This window comes from Coregonus lavaretus (genome assembly GCF_964263955.1).
Source record: "Coregonus lavaretus genome assembly, chromosome: 4".
In the NCBI taxonomy this organism is placed as follows: Eukaryota; Metazoa; Chordata; class Actinopteri; order Salmoniformes; family Salmonidae; genus Coregonus; species Coregonus lavaretus.
In genome coordinates, this window is record NC_139991.1 from 52,499,077 (window position 1) to 52,520,266 (window position 21,190).

Sequence of the window (21,190 nt, forward strand, 5' to 3'; positions counted from 1 at the left end):
CAAACTGTTACAGACCCATATCCATCCTGCCCTGCCTTTCAAAAGTTTTTGAAAGCCAAGTCAACAAACAGATCACCGACCATTTCGAATCCCACCGTACCTTCTCCGCTATGCAATCCGGTTTCCGAGCTGGTCATGGGTGCACTTCAGCCACGCTCAAGGTCCTAAACGATATTATAACCGCGATCGATAATAGACAGTACTGTGCAGCCGTTTTCATTGACCTGGCCAAGGCATTCGACTCTGTCAACCACCGCATTCTTATTGGCAGACTAAATAGCCTTGGTTTCTCAAATGACTGCCTCGCCTGGTTCACCAACTACTTCTCAGATAGAGTTCAATGTGTCAAATCGGAGGGCCTGTTGTCTGGACCTATGGCAGTCTCTATGGGGGTGCCACAGGGTTCAATTCTTGGGCCAACTCTTTTCTCTGTGTATATCAATGACGTCGCTCTTGCTGCTGGTGACTCTCAGATCCACCTCTACGCAGACGACACCATTTTGTATACATCTGGCCCTTCATTGGACACTGTGTTAACAAACCTCCAAACGAGCTTCAATTCCATACAACACTCCTTCAGTAGCCTCCAACTGCTCTTAAACACTAGTAAAACTAAATGCATGCTCTTCAACCGAACGCTGCTTGCACCCGCCCACCCGACTAGAATCACTACTCTAGACGGGTCTGACCTAGAGTATGTGGACAACTACAAATATCTAGGTGTCTGGTTAGACTGTAAACTCTCCTTCCAGACTCACATTAAGAATCTCCAATCCAAAGTTAAATCTAGAATCGGTTTCCTATTTCGCAACAAAGCCTCCTTCACTCATGCTGCCAAACATGCCCTCGTAAAACTGACTATCCTACCGATCCTTGACTTCGGCGATGTCATTTACAAAATAGCCTCCAACACTCTACTCAGCAAATTGGATGTTGTCTATCACAGTGCCATCCGTTTTGTCTCCAAAGCCCCATATAATACCCACCACTGTGACCTGTACGCTCTTGTTGGCTGGTCCTCACTACATATTCGTCGCCAAACCCACTGGCTCCAGGCCATCTATAAATCACTGCTAGGCAAATCCCCGCCTTATCTTAGCTCATTGGTCACCATAGCAACACCCACCCGTAGTCTGCGCTCCAGCGGGTATATCTCACTGGTCATCCCCAAAGCCAACACCTCCTTTGGCCGCAATTCCTTCCAGTTCTCTGCTGCCAATGACTGGAACAAATTGCAAAAATCTCTGAAGCTGGAGACACTTATCTCCCTCACTAACTTTAAGCATCAGTTGTCAGAGCACCTTACCGATCACTGCACCTGTACACAGCCCATCTGAAATTAGCCCGCCCAACTACCTCATCCCTATATTGTTATTTATTTTGCTCATTTGTACCCCAGTATCTCTATTTGCACATCATCTCTTGCACATAATTCCAGTGTTAATACTAAATTGTAATTATTTTGCACTATAGCCTATTTTATTGCCTTACCTCCATAACTTGCTAAATTTGCACACTGTATATTATATGTATTTCTGTTGTATTTTTGACTTTGTTTTGTTTTACCCCATATGTAACTCTGTGTTGTTGTTTTTATCGCACTGCTTTGCTTTATCTTGGCCAGGTCGCAGTTGTAAATGAGAACTTGTTCTCAACTGGTTTACCTGGTTAAATAAAGGTGAAAAAAAAAAAGATTAAAAATAAATAAATAAAAAAATAAATAAAAAAAATGAAAAATAAAATAAAATTCTTCAGTTCAAACCTGCTATTTTGTGTTTACTTGTGTTATCTTTGACTAATATTAAAATTTGTTTGATGATCAGAAACATTTAAGTGTGACAAACATGCAAACAAATAACAAATCAGGAAGGGGGCAAACACTTTTTCAATAGCGCAGTGCCATGGCAGCGCTGTATTTTGCCAAACAAGACCTTATCCCACCGTGTCCTTGTCTCTGACCTATGTGGCTTTGTGCCAGGCGGCTTAAGGTACTGGGGACTGAGGGGTGGCGTAACAAGCCTTGGCAGGCCACCTCACACAGGGACAGCCTGGCCAGGATCTGGGCAGCAGAGTTGACCGTGTTCTCCCGTCCCTGGTCCAGCAGTGTCAACAGGCTGGTCAAGACCTGCCCAAACACAGCCTGGTCTCTCAGTAGCCACCCACGCCCAGCCGAGCACTTAGCCTGAGCGAGAGGGATGATTCAAGACAGAGATGGTTACTGGTAAGGCTGCCCCACACATACACTTTCACACACACCAAAGAGGCTAAGGCACCAGCAGCATTCATCACACTGTATGGATCATCTCTGGTTAGGAGTTGCCCTAGACTTCCAACAAGGCTGTTGCTGCCCTTTGGACCCATGGCCTGCAGCTGCTGCACAACCTCCTCTCTTTCCACCAGGACTCCAAGAAGATAGGCTGCAGTACTGCAAAGCCTGAATGAGCAGGGGGACAATAACATTAACCACCGGTCGGGAGTTGTCACATTGTAAAGCCTGACATTAATATGCTTTAGAGATTTACGTATGTGCGTCTCAGAACCATGGTTATACAGATTACAAACAGTAGCAGTATACATTATTATTTTTAGTAGTCATATTAAACTCAGGCATAGTCAAGGGCAGCCAGCCTCCATATCACTTATTTGTGTGACATGGGTCAGGACATCAATTGTCATGAGCTGTATTATTTCAGGATTTTAATGCCTTTTGGGGTTAAAAGGGAGTCTAAGTTATGATTGCCTGTGTAACTTTCCATACAGATGCAGTGTCCTACAATAATAAACATTGGTGCTGAGTGAGAGTTGTGGCTCAAACACAGACATTTGAAATCCATAAAGGCTGTCCATTAAGTAAATCATAGTCCAGTTAAATATCCACTGTGCTCAGGTACGCAAAATTATTGCACTGAAAGCGTTGCAATCCGTCCGTTAGCACTCCGGTAACACCATTCGAGCCTCTGGGCAAATTGTAACTCAACTAAGATAGACTTCTGTGACATTTTCTAGTAGCAGTCGCAGTGTTTCTCCCCCCCCCACAATTTTTTTTTTTTTTACCGCCATTTCAGATAGGCTCTAATTCAATATAGTGAGGGTTTCTCACTCCTCTGCCTGGGTTGGGTTCGCTTGGGGAATGTGAAAGAGAGGGAGGGGATAAACGTCACAGGCTGGCTCCTTACGCTCCTATCTCTTGTCCCAGAGAGGTGCACAGTCCCAGACACTGATCACCATGGTGACTTTGGCTACAGGTTATTCATTCCATTTTACTTAGACACACCTACAAATAAATGTAGGCAATAGCCTACATTTTCAAGAAGTAACAATCTAATTCTACAAGCTCCACAGTAAATTCCATTTCATAAATATACAGTGCATTCAGAAAGTATTCAGACCCCTTGACTTCTTCCACATTTTGTTACATAACAGCCTTATTCTAAAATGAATTAAAATTGTTTTTTCCCCATCATCAATCTACACACAATATCCCATAAGGACAAAGCAAAAACAGGTTTAGAAATGTTTGCTAATGTATTAAAAATAAAAAACTGAAATATTACATGTAAATAAGTATTCAGACCCTTTACTCAGTACTTTGTTGAAGCACCTTTGGCAGCGATTACAGCCTTGAATCTTCTTGGGTATGATGCTACAAGCTTGGCACACCTGTATTTGTGGAGTTTCTCCCATTGTTCTCTGCATATCGCTCAAGCTCTGTCAGGTTGGATGGGGAGCGTCACTGCACAGCTATTTTCCGTTCTCTACAGAGATGTTCGAGCGGGTTCAAGTCCAGGCTCTGGCTGGGCCACTCAAGGCCATTCAGACTTGTCCCGAAGCCACTCCTGTGTTGTCTTGGCTGTGTGCTTAGGGACCTTCACCCCAGTCTGAGGTCCTGAGTGCTCAGGAATAAGTAGGTTTTCATCAAGGATCTCTCTGTACTTTGCACCGTTCATCTTTGCCTCGATCCTGACTAATCTCCCATTCCCTGCCGATGAAAAACATGCCACCACCATTCTTCACCGTAGGGGTGGTGCCGAGGAGTGGCATCCGTCTGGCCACTCTACCATAAAGGCCTGATTGGTGGAGTGCTGCAGAGATGGATGTCCTTTTGGAAGGTTCTCCCATCTCCACAGAGGAACTCTGGAGCTCTGTCAGTGACCATCGGGTTCTTGGTCACCTCTTTGACCAAGGCCCTTCTCCCCCAATTGTTCAGTTTGGCCGGGCAGCCAGCTCTAGGAAGAGTCTTGGTGGTTCCAAACTTCTTCCATTTAAGAATGATGGAGGCCACTGTGTTCTTGGGGACCTTCAATGCTGTAGACATTTTTTGATACCCTTCCCCAGATCTGTGCCTCGACACAATCCTGTCTCTGAGCTCTATGGACAATTCCGTCGACCTCATTGCTTGGTTTCTGCTCTGACATGCACTGTCAACTGTGGGACCTCATATAGACAGGTGTGTGCCTTTCCAAATCATGTCCAATCAATTGAATTTACCACAAGTGGACTCCAAACAAGTTGTAGAAACGTCTCAAGGATGATCAATGGAAACAGGATGCACCTTAGCTCAATTTCGAGTCTCATAGCAAAGGGTCTGAATACTTAAGCAAATAAGGTCTCTTTTTTTATTTTGTATAAATTACAAACATTTCTAAAAACCCATTTTCACTTTGTCATTATGGGGTATTGTGTGTAGATTGATGAGGAAAACATTGAATAAGGCTGTAACGTAACAAAATGTGGAAAAGGTCAAGGGGTCTGAATACTTTCCGAATGCACTGTATCTAAATGAACAACCAACATCAAATGTGTGAAAAACGGACATTTTTGAGGTGTCATACCATGAGGGTCCCCTAAACTCCCACAACAGCCATACATCCATGTGAAACATTTAATTTAATTTAATTTTACAGTTATCCCAAACTTTAGTCTTTATTCTGATTAATGCTTTTTCTTCACAAAAAAAGAAGAAAGAAAAAAGACACCCAATGGTCCAAACTCTCCCTCCCTCTAAACTCCCCCCCTCTCTATGACAAAGAGAATAGTAGGGTGGTAAAACAATTCAGTGCAGTGTTATGAACCAGTCTACATACATAAAAAACAATCAACGTGTGTAGCATGTATTACATCTGCTTGTGACATGCTTTATCTGCGAGTGTTTGTCAGGATTCATCATCATCACCTAAGACACAACAGGAAGACTAATGCCACGTTCAAGACAACTGGGAACTCAGAAAAAACTAGCGCAGACTGGGGGAAATCTTTTTGAACGGTCATTCAACTCAGAATTCCAAGTCGGAAACTCTGGCATCTTTCTAGAGCTCCAACTTTCCGACCTGAAGATCACCGACGTCATGATTTGACCTAGGCTATTTCCGAAATTCCCAGTTGTCTTGAAAGCACCATAATCTCGTTCCCAGACACTTCTGCTCAAATGTGCAAAGAGCCTGGTGGACCAACGCTTCAAACCTCGCCTTCGTTAGCCAACACAGAAAGACCGGAAGAAACTCCCGGCGCATAGGCATTGGCTTAATCTACCAACCAATCATCTACAACGCCTTCCCCCTAATCCTTCCCTGTACGCTAGCACACCACAAGCACAGAGCCACACCTCGCAGTCGTGCGACTCACTAAAATGAAACTACAAATACTTTACTCAGTAAGGTCACTCCCATAGAATGGTATGGTCACAACCACTAAGGCCAACCTCGAATCGTTGATGTACCAGGCTTATATGCACTGTTCACAATAGCCTGGGGAAGAGGTTACAGGAAGACAAACTTTGAGCAGGTGTGCATGAATAGTACACTGAGGAGATGATCTGGAAAATGTATTATTTAATCTACGATCACTTGGACATAGAACCGATATCTCTTTAATGACTGACGTGTAGAAAACAAAACGAATTCGGGCCATTTCATACAATCCCAAGAACAAACTGACAGCCTGTCCAATGGCCAACCTGGGTTTTCAAGTTGTTCCCAGGACATCCCTCAAATGTTAGCGACAGGAACTGTGTTTGTGAGCATCTGGAACAGCAACAGAACCGATCGCATCAAGAGACAGATTAATTCTGGGATGTTCAACACAGGAAAGTAACAATGCCTCTACAAGTGATCAAGTCCAAAAATCAATAACCCCTTCTCACCCCTTCCCAAAAACAAAGGGATAAAATAATAATAATACACAGAACAAAAGCACCCTCCCCCCAATGTTCACCACTTCATCTATATCCTTCAGTCCATAATGGCAGCACACACAATACTGCTAGTGTGAAACAGCACAGTAAATCTATCTGATGTATGTTGGTCTTGGAGCATGACAGGGAGGTGGCTGAGTATGTGCACCAAAGTTCCAAGAGGGAGTAGTAGTACAGTGAAAAGGTCCATGTCCCATTGTACCAGGTGAACAGCAGGCACTGTCGTCCTTATATTCCTGGGAGTAAGGAGAAAGCTGATGACAACTAATTAATTGCAGTCCAAAAGAAGAACGGACAGTTTCATCTGTGTGACCTCTTCTTACTCAAACATACAAATCCATAGCAGCAGGTAGAGCTTCAGGAGGATCTCCCTCTCCAAAAAAAAGCAAGTTATGGAGATTTGTCAGTTCTATGAAATGGGTGTAGGGATTTTTTTTTTTTTTTTTTTTTCTCTTCCCACCCTATCAACCAACCAACATTATCCTCTGTCATTAGTCTCTGTCAGAAGATTTTTTTCCTTTGCACTTCATTCCCAATCTTCCCCCAATTCCCCAATCCTGGTGGTTGATCCAGAGATCATCGCTCAGGTTCAGACTCCAGGGCTAGGACCCTCTTGCGCTCACGGCACTGCTTCTTGTGGGCTGGCCAATCCCTCTGCTGGCATTGGGAGCCACAGTAGCGAGCCACCTGACAGCGGCCACAGATGTTGAACTCTCTAAGCTGTGGGCAGATGGAATACTAAATCAAATTGGTGGAAAGACACATGTATGGGTTTTGTGACACTGTACTTCAGCACTCCCTTCCCTAGAGTGAGTATATGGAGTGTGAAAATAACAGAAGAAAACAGAATATATGGGTACGTACTCTCCTCTCGATGAGCGAGCAGGGTGGGTAGTGACACTCGTAGTAAGTACAGGAGCACTCCTCCTCCTCCACCAGCTCTCCGTTAGCGTTGTAGTAGCGGGTACGACTGAGCTCCAGGTACTGCTCCTCTACGGGGTCAGCTGGTACCTGCTGGATGGCCAGCCAGTACAGAGACTGCTCTCTACAGGGGGAGAAAAAAAGACCAGTTAAAAAAGGTATGTTATGACAAGTGAAACATTTAAAATGGACAAGTAATACCAGGCCAAGTCTGAATAACCTAGTCTTTTCTTAATATTATGTTGTATTTTCCTCAGTAAAGAAGTGATGAGTACTAGAAGAGTGGAATATACAGTTGAAGTCGGAAGTTTACATACACCTTAGCCAAATACATTTCAACTCAGTTTCACAATTCCTGACATTTAATCCTAGTAAAAATTCCCTGTCTTAGGTCAGTTAGGATCACCACTTTATTTTAACAATGTGAAATGTCAGAATAATAGTAGAGAATGATTTATTTCAGCTTCCCACAATAATTTGGGTGAATTTTGGCCCATTCCTCCTGACAGAGCTGGTGTAACTGAGTCAGGTTTGTAGGCCTCCTTGCTCGCACACGCCTTTTCAGTTCTGCCCAAAAATGTTCTATAGGATTGAGGTCAGGGCTTTGTGATGGCCACTCCAATACCTTGACTTTGTTGTCCTTAAGCCATTTTGCCACAACTTTGGAAGTATGCTTGGGGTCCATTTGGAAGACCCATTTGCAACCAAGCTTTAACTTCCTGACTGTTGTCTTCAGATGTTGCTTCAATACAGTGAGGGAATAAAAGTATTTGATCCCCTGCTGATTTTGTACGTTTTCCCACTGACAAAGAAATGATCAGTCTATAATTTTAATGGTAGGTTTATTTGAACAGTGAGAGACAGAATAACAACAACAAATATCCAGAAAAGCATGTCAAAAATGTTATAAATTGATTTGCATTTTAATGAGGGACCCCCTCTCAATCAGAAAGATTTCTGGCTCCCAGGTGTCTTTTATACAGGTAACGAGCTGAGATTAGGAGCACACTCTTAAAGGGAGTGCTCCTGATCTCAGCTTGTTACCTGTATAAAAGACACCTGTCCACAGAAGCAATCAATCAGATTCCAAACTCTCCACCATGGCCAAGACCAAAGAGCTCTCCAAGGATGTCAGGGACAAGATTGTAGACCTACACAAGGCTGGAATGGGCTACAAGACCATCGGCAAGCAGCTTGGTGAGAAGGTGACAACAGTTGGTGCGATTATTCGCAAATGGAAGAAACACAAAAGAACTGTCAATCTCCCTCGGCCTGGGGTTCCATGCAAGATCTCACCTCGTGGAGTTGCAATGATCATGAGAACGGTGAGGAATCAGCCCAGAACTACACGGGAGGATCTTGTCAATGATCTCAAGGCAGCTGGAACCATAGTCACCAAGAAAACAATTGGTAACACACTACACCGTGAAGGACTGAAATCCTGCAGCGCCCGCAAGGTCCCCCTGCTCAAGAAAGCACATATACAGGCCGGTCTGAAGTTTGCCAATGAACATCTGAATGATTCAGAGGAGAACTGGGTGAAAGTGTTGTGGTCAGATGAGACCAAAATGGAGCTCTTTGGCATCAACTCAACTCGCCGTGTTTGGAGGAGGCATGCTGCCTATGACCCCAAGAACACCATCCCCACCGTCAAACATGGAAGTGGAAACATTATGCTTTGGGGGTGTTTTTCTGCCAAGGGGAAAGGACAACTTCACTGCATCAAAGGGACGATGGACAGGGCCATGTACCGTCAAATCTTGGGTGAGAACCTCCTTCACTCAGGCAGGGCATTGAAAATAGGTCTTGGATGGGTATTCCAGCATGACAATGACCCAAAACACGGCCAAGGCAACAAAGGAGTGGCTCAAGATGAAGCACATTAAGGTCCTGGAGTGGCCTAGCCAGTCTCCAGACCTTAATCCCGTAGAAAATCTGTGGAGGGAGCTGAAGGTTCGAGTTGCCAAACGTCAGCCTTGTAACCTGGAGAAGATCTGCAAAGAGGACTGGGACAAAATCCCTCCTGAGATGTGTGCAAACCTGGTGGCCAACTACAAGAAACGTCTGACCTCTGTGATTGCCAACAAGGGTTTTGCCACCAAGTACTAAGTAATGTTTTGCAGAGGGGTCAAATACTTATTTCCCTCATTAAAATGCAAATCAATTTGTAACATTTTTGACATGCGTTTGTTGTTATTCTGTCTCTCACTGTTCAAATAAACCTACCATTAAATTTTTTTGACTGATCATTTCTTTGTCTGTGGGCAAACGTACAAAATCAGCAGGGGATCAAATACTTTTTGCCCCTCACTGTATATCCACATAATTTTCCTTCCTCATGATGCCATCTATTTTGTGAAGTGCACCAGTCCCTCCAGCAGCAAAGCACCCCCACAGCATGATGCTGACACCCCGTGCACGGATGGGATGGTGTTCTTCGGCTTGCAAGCTCCCCCTTTTTCCTCTAAACATAACGATGGTCATTATGGCCAAACTGTTCTGTTTTTGTTTAATCAGACCAGACGACATTTCTCCAAAAAGTACGATCTTTGTCCCCATGTGCAGTTGCAAACCGTAGTCTGGCTTTTTTATGGCAGTTTTGGAGCAGTGACTTCTTCCTTGCTGAGCGGCCTTTCAGGTTATGTCGATATAGGACTCGTTTTACTGTGGATATAGATACTTTTGTACCCGTTTCCTCCAGCATCTTCACAAGGACCTTTGCTGTTGTTCTGGGATTGATTAGCACTTTTCGCACCGAAGTACGTTCATCTTTAGGAGACAGAACGCGTCTCCTTCCTGAGCGGTATGACAGCTGCGTGGTCCCATGGTGTTTATACTTGCGTACTATTGTTTGTACAGATGAACGTGGTACCTTCAGGCGTTTGGAAATTGCTCCCAAGGATGAACCAGACTTGCCGAGGTTTACCATTTTTTTCAGAGGTCTTGGCTGATTTCTTTTGATTTTCCTATGATGTCAAGCAAAGAGGCACAGAGTTTGAAGCTAGGCCTTGAAATACATCCACAGGTACACCTCCAATTGACTCAAATGATGTCAATTTGCCTATCAGAAGCTTCTAAAGCCATGATATCATTTTCTGGAATTTTCCAAGCTGTTTAAAGGCACAGTCAATTTAGTGTATGTACATTTCTGACCCACTGGAATTGTGATACAGTGAATTAAGTGAAATCTGTCTGTAAACAATTGTTGGAAAAATTACTTGTGTCATGCACAAAGTAGATGTCCTAACTGACTTGCCAAAACTATAGTTTGTTAACAAGAAATGTGTGTAGTGGTTGAAAATCGAGTTTTAATGACTCCAACCTAAGTGTATGTAAACTTCCGACTTCAACTGTAGCTATAGTAATTGTAGTGGAGAAGTGCATAGCTGTAATACCTTTGCTTGCTGGAGATTTCCTCTGGTTTGGGGCTCCAACCCACAGGGACCAGTCGCAGGTTGTCCAGACGGTTATCGACTGTTACAGAGTTTATGTGGACTACTTGGAAGCTGGGAGCAATGCCTCCTCTGTGTTTCTCCCTGGATAAACATTCAAATCGCCTTATGACTCAACCAGTCTACCAGCATCACACACAAAATATGAAGCATGCCATTTGTTTGATAAAGGCAAAAAGCTGCCCTAACCGACAGACTATGAGGATGTATTGTATTTAGGAGCAGATTGTGGGGATGGGACACCAACTCACCAGAGCAGCTCGTGCAGTGGCCTGCCAGCCCAGCGCCCTTTGCCAATGTCGAAGGCATAAGCAAAGATCTTTGCCCCATTTCCGTCTGCATCTACCTCCATGCGTGCCTGTAAAATATGGTGACATTTATTCATCCATCCCTGGCCTCATAGTCAAGAAAAGTCCAGTTGTTTTTACCAGGGCCAGGATAGCGTGGGAATGGTCTGACTAGAATGACCCTTACAAAACCACCTCATAAATCCCCACCCTCTTACCTCGAAAGCATAGTTCTCCACCAATGGTATGTCCTGTTCATCGATAAGTGTGTACTTTGTCTGCAAAAGAATGGACAGTTATTGCCACCTGTAATGTGGGTTTACACTATTATTGTGTGGGATTAAAAGCAAGGGGGCAAGATTACAACAATGAGGTGTGTGAGATGACACCATATCAGATGACCTGATGTGATGGTATAATCAAGACCTTGAGTCAAGTTAAATTTGCTTTGAGTACGTTAGCAATCATGAAACACAGAAGCCTTTTGAGAAAACATAGCTATCACACTGGCTGGCATGCAAAAGCACAGCACTGTGGTGTTGGACTATTATATACGGTCTCTAGATGGACTAATGTTCCGTCCCTCCATAACACGTGATATGTCCAAGTGGTTCTCATTTCTACATGTGACATTTCATTGTTTACCAACTGTTCTCTAGTCTAGTGTTACAACTATTCTAGGTAAAAACAAGAGGACCCGCAAATAATCATGTCACTGTTCAAATTCGTCAGGTAAAAATGTTGTTTGACGTAGCTAGCCTAAACAAAATACTAGCTACATGTCAATAATAATGGCACATAGGAGACGAAGTTTGTCAGCCTTCAAAATGTAAAGATAAAAATAAGCTAGTTCAAAATATACCGTAGTTAGCCAAAACACCAGCTAACAAACGTTACTTGAGAGTTGTCATGCCGGTGCTCAGTCACGTTGCAAGGGGTTTCTGGATAGAGCGTGGCAATGGCTTCCTACTACTTCACTAGCCAGGGTCGCCAGTTAACTACATCACAATTGCTTGACCGTTAGTGAAGTGTGCATTTGGAGGCCAGGATATTTTTTTCTTTTTTAACATTGACCCATGCCATCGTTGCGTCCATAAATTAGTTAGTTAGGTACGAACGTCGGTTAAATGTAACTAGCTTCAGCATGGCTAGCTAATTAATGTAGGCTTGTTCTGGGCGGCTTCGTGAGAAAACGAATTCAGCTTAACATTTACATTAGGCCACCTAGATTTCTAAAAAGATCCACGACTTATGTCCGTCCGTTTTCCATATTAAAATATATTCGATTTCAACGAGCCATTTTGTAAGAGCTTTTGTGATCCCCTCCCCTTCTTGTCGCACATGGCAGCCCTCGGATCCAGCTCACCTTCCCGGCCACACGGCCAAGTCGAACAATCCCGAGCTTGAAATCCGACATTGGAAGTGCGGTCGATCAAGGGGCGAAATGTAAAAACAGGTGAGGCGATCTACTCGTTTAAAAGTCGTCAGGGCGACCCCCCAGAACCGACTTACTGCCAGTTCGGTTAAATAGGGTCAATCGATGCCCGAATCTGGTCCTCCCCACACCGCTGGCGTAGAAGAAAGCCAGGCAAGATTTGGGGGAGGGTACGAAGAAGCTAAACATTTTTCAACCACTAAGAATACAGTTTCGTAAACCTTCAGTCCAATCCAAAAAAGCGTTACAAATTTTGCGTTCTTAATCTCTTGACGTAAAGGCGTCCGATCCGATTTTCCAATCAAAGACGGGGATTTCTTTGGAGCACCACCCATTTCTCTACTGACGCAATCACGTTTCTATTGTTTCTTCCTGTGTACTCCGACAGTGATCTGTTATTTTAGCGCGAAAACAGCAGGGTAGGATTGCCGGGTGCCAGACAGGGGTAGCCCATGGATGGAACAAACCTTGGATGGCCGCTGCCATGTCCTATGTGATTTTAATCCCTGTTAGATTCAGAGTAGATATTCGAGTCAGAGTAGATTTGTTTTGTGTTATTTAGTTCAGCGGTTGTCAAACCTCTCCTCGGGGACCCCCAGACGCTTCACAATTTTGTTGTAGTCCTGGACTAATTGACTTTATTCTGATTCACCTAGTCAAGGGCTTGATGATTAGTTAATAATAATAATATGCCATTTAGCAGACGCTTTTATCCAAAGCGATTTACATTTTTTTTTTTTTTTGTGTGTATGGGTGGTCCCGGGGATCGAACCCACTACCTTGGCGTTACAAGCGCCGTGCTCTACCAGCTGAGCTACAGAGGACCACTTGAACCAGGTGTGCTAGCTGTGGAATAGCTCAAATACATGGAAGGGGAGGGGGTTACCCAAGGAGAGGTTTGAGAAACCCAGATTTAGCTGTTTTGTTTAGTTGTTGTTGGCCCTCAACCACCTGTCTGGATGAAATATTGTTTCCTCCTTCAAAATAATTGTATTTGTATTTTTTAATGCGACTTTTTATCCCCCTTTCCCTTTGTGTGTCTTATTTCTGGCAAAGGAAATGTATCTCTGAAATTGCACTTTAAATACATTTGATATTCCTTTATTTAGGCCTAAAATCCATTACATAAGTCTGTCTGTTTACGTTCTGACAGGTATGTCATATTAAAACCTATTCGATGCCAGCCATCGCCTATCTCAACGATCCATTTTAGATCAGGGCTACAACCCTTAGCCCCGATTTACTGCCAGTTGGTTAAATAGGATTAACCGTTGCCCGATTCTTGGTCCTCCCCACGCGCTAACAAACCTCCGCGATACCGCTGGCGTAGAAGAAAACGAGGCAAGAGTTGGGGGAGGGACGAAGAGGCTAAACATTTTTCAACCAATGAAAATACAGTTTTGAAAACCTTCTGTCCAATCCCCAAAAACGTTACATATTTTGCGTTCTTAATTCTCTTGATTTAAAGGTGTCCGATTCGATTCTCCAATCAAAGACACAGATTTCTTTGGAGCGCCACCAATTTCTCTCCTGACGCCATCATGTTTCTATTGCGTCTTCATGTGTACTTCGACAGTCATCTGTCATTTAAGGGCGAAACAGAAGCTGTAGGATTTCCGGGTGCCAGGCACTAGTAGCCCATGGATGGAACAACCGTTGGATGGCCCCTGCCCTGTTATGTGATTGTAGAGTAGGCCTAGATATTCGATTCATACACTGATTCAGGTGTTCTGCATTATTTAGAGCAGTGGTTCTCAAACCTAGACGTTTCGCAATTTTGTTGTAGCCCTGAACTAACTCTCCTGATTCGCCTAGTCAAGAGCTTGATGATTTGTTGACAATTTCAAACAGGTGTGCTAGCTGTGGAATAGTTAAAATACATGGATCGGCTGGGAGTCCCCGAGGAGTCATGTTTCCTCCTTCAAAATTAAACTGTTTTTATCCCCCTTTCCCTTTTTGTGCATTTCATTTCTGTCAAGGGAAATGCATCTCTGAAATTGCACTTTAAATACATTTGATTTTATGTTTATTTAGGCCTAATTAAAATGGCCAAAAGGGCTAGGCATAGGCTATAAACCTAGATTAGCCTACACATTTACTGTGGGGTTTACACTACGCAATTTACTTTATGAACTGTTCTAAATACCGCGTTGACGTCCAGGTGGAAACTCGGGACCTCCGAGTTAAAATTAACGTAAATTATTTGCATAGAGCTTCCTATTGGTTGATTTGGATACTTCCCAAATCAGAAACTCCGGGTAGTCCTATCAGAGTTTCGGACATGAAGTGAACGACCTCCAATATCATCAGTCATGTGCATATTGCTGCGTTTAGAAACAACTGGGAACTCGGAGATCTCTGACTTTAGTGCGTTCAAGACAACTGGGACTCGGAAAAAAAACATGCACCGACTTTGAATGGTCCTCCAATTCAGAATTGCAAGTCAGAAACTTGGACATGTTGCCGCTTTCAAAACAACTGGGAACTCAAATCGTGGCGTCAGGGATTTTCAGGTCGGAGCTATAGAAAGAGGCCCGAGTTCCCGTGTTGGAATTCTGAGTTGGATGACCGTTCAAATCCATTTTTCCCAATCTGAGCTCGTATTTTTCCGAGTTCCCAGTTGTTTTGAACGCGGCACAAGAGTCTCAAACTAAACTGTCATCATTGGCATATAGGCGTAGCCTATACCATTTCAGGATAGCCGAGGCTAAATGTAGGCCTATTTTCTAAAATAATTATAGAATATTCAAATACATAGCCCCAACTATTGTTGGACTATTTAGCCTATACTAAACTATAATAAATGTAAAGCTAAAAGATCATGTAGGTTTTCTAACGGAAAGCTAAAAGATCATGTAGGTTTTCTGAGAGTGTGAGACGTCATTGGTCCCAGATTACAGTCTGTTTCAAGAGGAGATTCACGTCAGTCAGTAATTCAGATATAATGTCCATACAGTCGTCCTCCTCCCCCTCCTCGTCTTTAAATTTTTTTTAAATGTAAATTGTAAAGTCTTTTTATAATGTATTTTTCGTTATGTGTCGGACTAGCTGTCGCCATTGGCGTCGGCTAATGGGGATCCTATTAAATAAAATAAAATAAATGTAAGCCTACAATTCGACTAGAGAGGGTCATCCAGGCTCTGTCATAGCCGGCCGCGACCGGGAGACCCATGGGGCGGCGTACAATTGGCCCAGCGTCGTCCAGGGTAGGGGAGGGAATGGCCGGCAGGGATGTAGCTCAGTTGGTAGAGCATGGCGTTTGCAACGCCAGGGTTGTTGGTTCGATTCCCACGGGGGGTATGAAAAATAAAATATATAATAAAAAATAAAAGAATAATGTATGCACTCACTAACTGTAAGTCGCTCTGGATACGAGCGTCTGCTAAATTACTAAAATGTAAAATGTCATTGCGATTGAGGATGTTATGAGGTCAAATGACAATATGGAAACACTGTGTCATCTTACAGGTAAAGGAGGTAGCCTAAAAACAATGATAGGCAATAACAAGGGCATCTGAACAAAAATCGTTGTCATTGAAACTGACCGCTGTTGCTAAACTTGCTTTTCAGCTCTAGTGTCTGTGTTACTTCCGTGTTCATACCTTGATACACCTGTGTTATAACTGCAGTAGATAGGCTACTGAAGCCACCTGTCGCGTTCAATTAGCCTAGTAGGCTTTTTCAGTAGGCTATTGACGTGCCGTGAGCGCGGAGCCAGAATCACGTGATTGAACACCTGTGTCCTTACGAGACGACCCAGACGCTGGAGTGGAAGTTAGAGAAAGTTCGGGAGACATTAATATGGATTTACAACAGCCGATTTTCTTCTCGTTGAATGTACTCCAGCATGAAACTCAATCAGCTAAAATCGTCTCCGGGTTGTCTGGAAAGGCTGCCGCTACATCAGCGGTGACCACCTCCGACTCAGAATCGGGTATATTCTCAGGTGAATCGGAACTTTGCATGGAACATGAATCAGACCTGGACTGGTTCTGCATCTCCGAGCAGAAACTCATATGCTCGCACTGCGCCATAGTGGGATCCTGCCAGGGCCACACGGTGACACCCCTGGCCAGCAGAGTGACAGCGGTCAGGGTGAGTGCCCAGACTTTTCCTGAAAGGAAATTATCCAGATGTAGTCTCTTGTTGTAATACCATTAGAATATACCACCTATAAATAATACCATGTCCTTTTTGGGCAGTTACATTTAAGCTGCAGCTTGTGCGTCATATGGACCTTTGTCACAGTGAATGGGGCCAGGAGACTTTGTTTACCTAGAGTTAGGAGTGAGAATGCAACAGGCAAACTGAGTATACCGTTGGTTACCTGGGGTACTACAGTACAAAGGACCAGCTGGTTTGTGTTTCGAAAGTGTGTGTTCACATGCCTGGTGGGTGTGTAGGGTGTGCCACACTTTTCCCACACCAGACTGAGGACTTTCCCCTGTTGTCTTGTGGAATGTGAGGAGACAAGAATTTCAAGCTGTTGGGAAGATGCAAGAAGCCTTTCAAAACATTTTCCATACAATCAGTATCAATTATCATCACTGCTCTTCTATATTATTTTCTATTTCAGGATACACAATTACATGTTGGTGATGGCAGTTCAGCACTACAGGAATAGGCTAATCAGGATAGGAGTCCCTGCTTTTGAAAATGTACCTGATCAGCTCTGTGGTTTTCAAGTCCAACACTAGTATTTTTCATGCCAGTCACTGAATGTGTGTGTTGTCCTGAACAGAACCAACTGGTTGACATATGTGAGAAAATGCAGCTGCAGGCCAAGCGCATCGAGCTATTTATCAACCAGACCCTGACTGCCAAAGAGCGGGCACTGCAGGTGAGCAGCACTGTTACACTCACACTCAGTCCCTTATTTGCTTACACTACACACAGCTTCGGAATGGCAAGCTCTACACACAGATATCTAATAGATTCCATCATGTCTTTTTGATGTGTGTCCTATGCCCTCTGCTGTGTGTCTATGCAGGTGGAGGCGAGCGGGGCTCGGGAGCAAGTGGTGGCCCAGGTCAGTGTGGTGAGGGAGGCTGTGGAGGAGGAGGAACAGCGGCTGCTGGAAGCGGTGCAGAGGGAGGAGGAGAGGGTGGAGCAGTGCCTCCTCACCCAGAGAGCCCACTGGGGCCAGGCCCTGGCTATGCTCACACAGACACGCACACGCCTGGTGCACACCCTCACAAACACACCGGACATACAGCTGGCAGTGAGTAAGGGAGATAGGTACAGGTAGGGAGGGAGAGACCAATGATTTATATATACACTAGATGACTAATGGGGGCACTGTGTTGAAGCCACCATGCCTCCATCTTGGCACTCCCCCACCATTGTAACAAATATTTTGGAAGCTATAGAATTGCATTTATTAATGTCTACATTTGTTTTTGCCACATTGATGGAACGCAATCTCTCCGCTACTGTTTCGCTAAGAAGCTGAGGGACGGGGCTGGAGAAATGTAACGACTCTCAAATTCATATACAGAGCTATGAATGCAAGGACTGACCGTCCATTATATAACAATAGTTTTAACTATGTTTTGAGGCTATACAGTGTTTGTTTACATTCACATTGTTTACAAACATTGGAGTAAAACAAGCTTATATTTTGGGTACTGATGGGGTACGACAGTTGAACTAAGGTCATGAGGCATTTATAAGTTATATTCTTCAAGAATCAATGGGTACATATCATTAATTTAGAAGTCCAAAAACGAATGTAGCTACTGCAGATTGCCCCTTTAATGCATACTTTTACATTATATTCCATACATTCCTATGGAGGACTGCTCTTACTGGGGATTGCCAATATGGCTGACCGGTGGCTTCAAAGCATCCTAATACATAGCATCAGCAATCCAGGGTGTATATAAATGATTGAGAGTGACAATAGAGGGTGGGATGCGGGAGTGTATAGATGTGGAAGAAAGAAGGATGGAAAAATAGAAGGGGCGAACAAGAGTGCTGATGGTGGTGCAAACGATGATGATGATGATGGTAATAATGTTACACTTGATTGCTGTAAATGATCGTTGACGCTCTCTTGTGTTTCAGACCTCTGGCCAGGAAATAGCTGAGAGGTAAATATTATATTTTGACATGTATTTTTGCCCAACCACTTGGTGAAGCAATCCTGCGTTGTTCATTAGTCAGATTCACATGACTTGCCTCTTGTGTGTGTTTGTGTGTGTATCAGGATTGAGGAGGCAGAGGGGGTGGGTGAGCCTTGTGACACTGACCATCTCAACCTGAACACCAGCTGCAGTGACAGCAAACTCATGAGGGGCCTGTGGGCCAGCGCCATACTGTTGGGGCCAACTGGTAACATAATATAGGCCAGGGCAACCTCTGGTTGTTCAGGAAACAGTAGTTTCAAATAGTTGCAGTTAATAGTGTCTGAACAACTGGCAATAAGTGCTTAATTAATTATGAATAAAAATACACTCTTCTCTTCCCTCTCTCCCTTAAGCTTACGGTTCAGCAAATCTGACATTTGACGAGCGCACCGTCAGCTCCGTACTGTCCCTCTCAGAAGACCTTTGCACTCTGACCTTCCTGCCTAAGCGGTCACGCCAGTCCCCGCCCTACGACCCGGCACGCTTCGACAGCTGGCCCAATGCGCTGGGCACCCTGGCCATCTCCTCCGGCACCCACAGCTGGGTGATTGACGTGGGTGAGAGCGGGGCCTTCAAGGTGGGGGTATGCTACTCCAGCATGGGGCGCAAGGGCTCGGGCAACGACTCCCGCCTCGGCTACAACGTCCAGTCCTGGGTGCTCTCCAAATACGATGGGGACTTCTCCTTCTGCCATGCGGGGAAGAACACGCCCCTGCACGTGGTCCACAAGCCCAAGAGTCTGGGGCTACTCCTGGACTGGCCCAGTCAGACCCTGGTATTTTATGACCCAGACTCCAGGGCCGTGTTGCACTCGGTCAGACACGCTTTTAGTGGCCCGCTGATGCCAGCATTTGCTGTGGCTGACCGCAGTGTCACAATACTGCACTGACCTCTGAAGTACTGTAACTGTCTGTAGTGTCAATTATATAGAATTACGGGTAACACTTTCATAAGGCATATCATATGAGTTGATAATATAACAGTGAAAGGGCTCATTAATGCTTATAACAAGTAGTACTGCATTATACCTGCTGATAAAATTTTACTGAATTACTTATAATATTTGTACATAATACTAATAGAATACTATCAAAGCTTCACAATGTATTTCAATGTAATCAAATTGGCCAAAATTAGGCCCTTATGTCTGTTATTGAAGAGGTATGCAGACAGTTATTTTACGAGAGATATGTTTCTAATTTATTATTTGTTTATTTTAATCTGAAGAAATGATTCTGTAGAGATTTCTGTATGAGTCTGTCGATCAAATTATACAGTAGTCCTAATTTGTCAGTGATGAAGTATGTCCCAAACACTATTCATTTTGGATTTAGGAGTATGCTATTTATATTTCTTATACTGTTATGATCTGATAATCAACTTACTGTAAGTGAAGTGAATGTTTGAGACCTTTTCTATCTTTTAAAGAGACTCCTGTCTGCAGGACTGGTTGATCCAGAAGTTCCTGTCATATGCATACAAATATTGTTGGATTGTCTGATTATATGCAATGAATGTCTCTATTGAAACTCACATCCCACTTTCCATCCATCCCTCAGTGAAAATAAAATTAATGAAATACCAGACGCAATACAGGCGACACAATCTAAAAATGAACAGCAGGGGGCAATGTAGCGTTTGTCATAGTGATGCGCGGGTTGACTCATACCCCACAGTTCCCGCGGTTATATCCGGGCGGGGTGAATAAAGAGAACATCCATAAATGTATAGTTCTTGTGCAATTTATATCTATAGGCTACATATAGGTTTTTCTTTTTATTATTTTAGGCTATCTGGCCTAAGCTTTAGGGCCTAACTGAACTGTACACGCACCAAATAACCTACACGCCAATCGCCAAATGTTATTGGGAACGTGCAGAAAAAGTTAGGAAGCAAAACAGACAATGTCAGAGTTTAATTCAATAAGAAATAGCTGCGAAATGGAGCGTTTACAATAAAGAGAAGGGAGGGCCAGAAAAGTAATGCTTGGTAAACATTTGGTGAAATGCTCCTGAGTGGCGCAGTGGTCTAAGGCACTGCATCGCAGTGCTAACTGTGCCACTAGAGATCCTGGGTCGAATCCAGGCTCTGTCGCAGCCGGCCGCGACCGGGAGACTCATGGGCGGCGCACAATTGGCCCAGCGTCGTCCAGGGTAGGGGAGGGAATGGCCGGCAGGGATGTAGCTCAGTTGATGGCGAGCATGGCGTTTGCAATGCCAGGGTTGTGGGGTCGATTCCCACGGGGGGCCAGTATATAAAAAAAAGTGTATTCACTAAACTGTAAGTCGCTCTGGATAAGAGCGTCTGCTAAATGACTAAAATGTAAATGTAAAAAATGTGAAATGGTAAAAGAGGATGATAACAGTGGCGGCTATGTTATGTGTGATGATTGTGAGGCTCTACAGTTTTCTTTGCTGGGGAACAGGAGTGGAGAAATATGATTTATTTCTTTCAGCATCTTGTTTAGTTATTGCATTTTCTCCCTTAGAATATACAGTATAACTTCCTGGAGACTGATGACATCACAGATACATCTTGGGATGTATTCGGTGAACATGTAATGAGTAGAGCCAAGACTGAACGTCTTTGCTCGTTAAAAGAAGCAGAGATGACAGAGACCTTTACCGATGTCAACTAGATTGAAGCATTCATTCTATCATTTATGACGTTATTCTGGTGAACATGGGTTTATTTAGTCTTCTAGGGCAACGTATAATGACAAATGAGAAGCTGCATGTATCTAATAATAGACAAGTTGTAACAAATAGCCTACCAAA

General features: G+C 43.8%; 2 protein-coding genes across 2 annotated transcripts; one reads left to right on the forward strand and one right to left on the reverse strand.

The window, feature by feature from the left end:
• Positions 1 to 4,603: 4,603 nt before the first annotated feature.
• On the reverse strand, positions 4,604 to 12,430 carry LOC311128119 (zinc finger MYND domain-containing protein 19-like). The gene is made up of 6 exons (XM_084160093.1): positions 12,217 to 12,430; positions 11,069 to 11,128; positions 10,815 to 10,921; positions 10,507 to 10,647; positions 7,055 to 7,235; positions 4,604 to 6,910 (listed from the first exon to the last, which is right to left on the reverse strand). Exons 1-6 carry the CDS (start codon positions 12,265 to 12,267, stop codon positions 6,767 to 6,769), a joined length of 684 nt encoding a protein of 227 aa, XP_084016219.1. The 5' UTR covers positions 12,268 to 12,430; the 3' UTR covers positions 4,604 to 6,766.
• Positions 12,431 to 15,904: 3,474 nt separating this feature from the next.
• LOC311127097 (B box and SPRY domain-containing protein-like) lies at positions 15,905 to 20,140 on the forward strand. The gene is made up of 6 exons (XM_084158861.1): positions 15,905 to 16,380; positions 17,027 to 17,125; positions 17,276 to 17,506; positions 18,352 to 18,377; positions 18,494 to 18,618; positions 18,767 to 20,140. The coding sequence occupies exons 1-6, from the start codon at positions 16,087 to 16,089 to the stop codon at positions 19,300 to 19,302; spliced, it is 1,311 nt and encodes a 436-aa protein (XP_084014987.1). The 5' UTR covers positions 15,905 to 16,086; the 3' UTR covers positions 19,303 to 20,140.
• Positions 20,141 to 21,190: the final 1,050 nt, after the last annotated feature.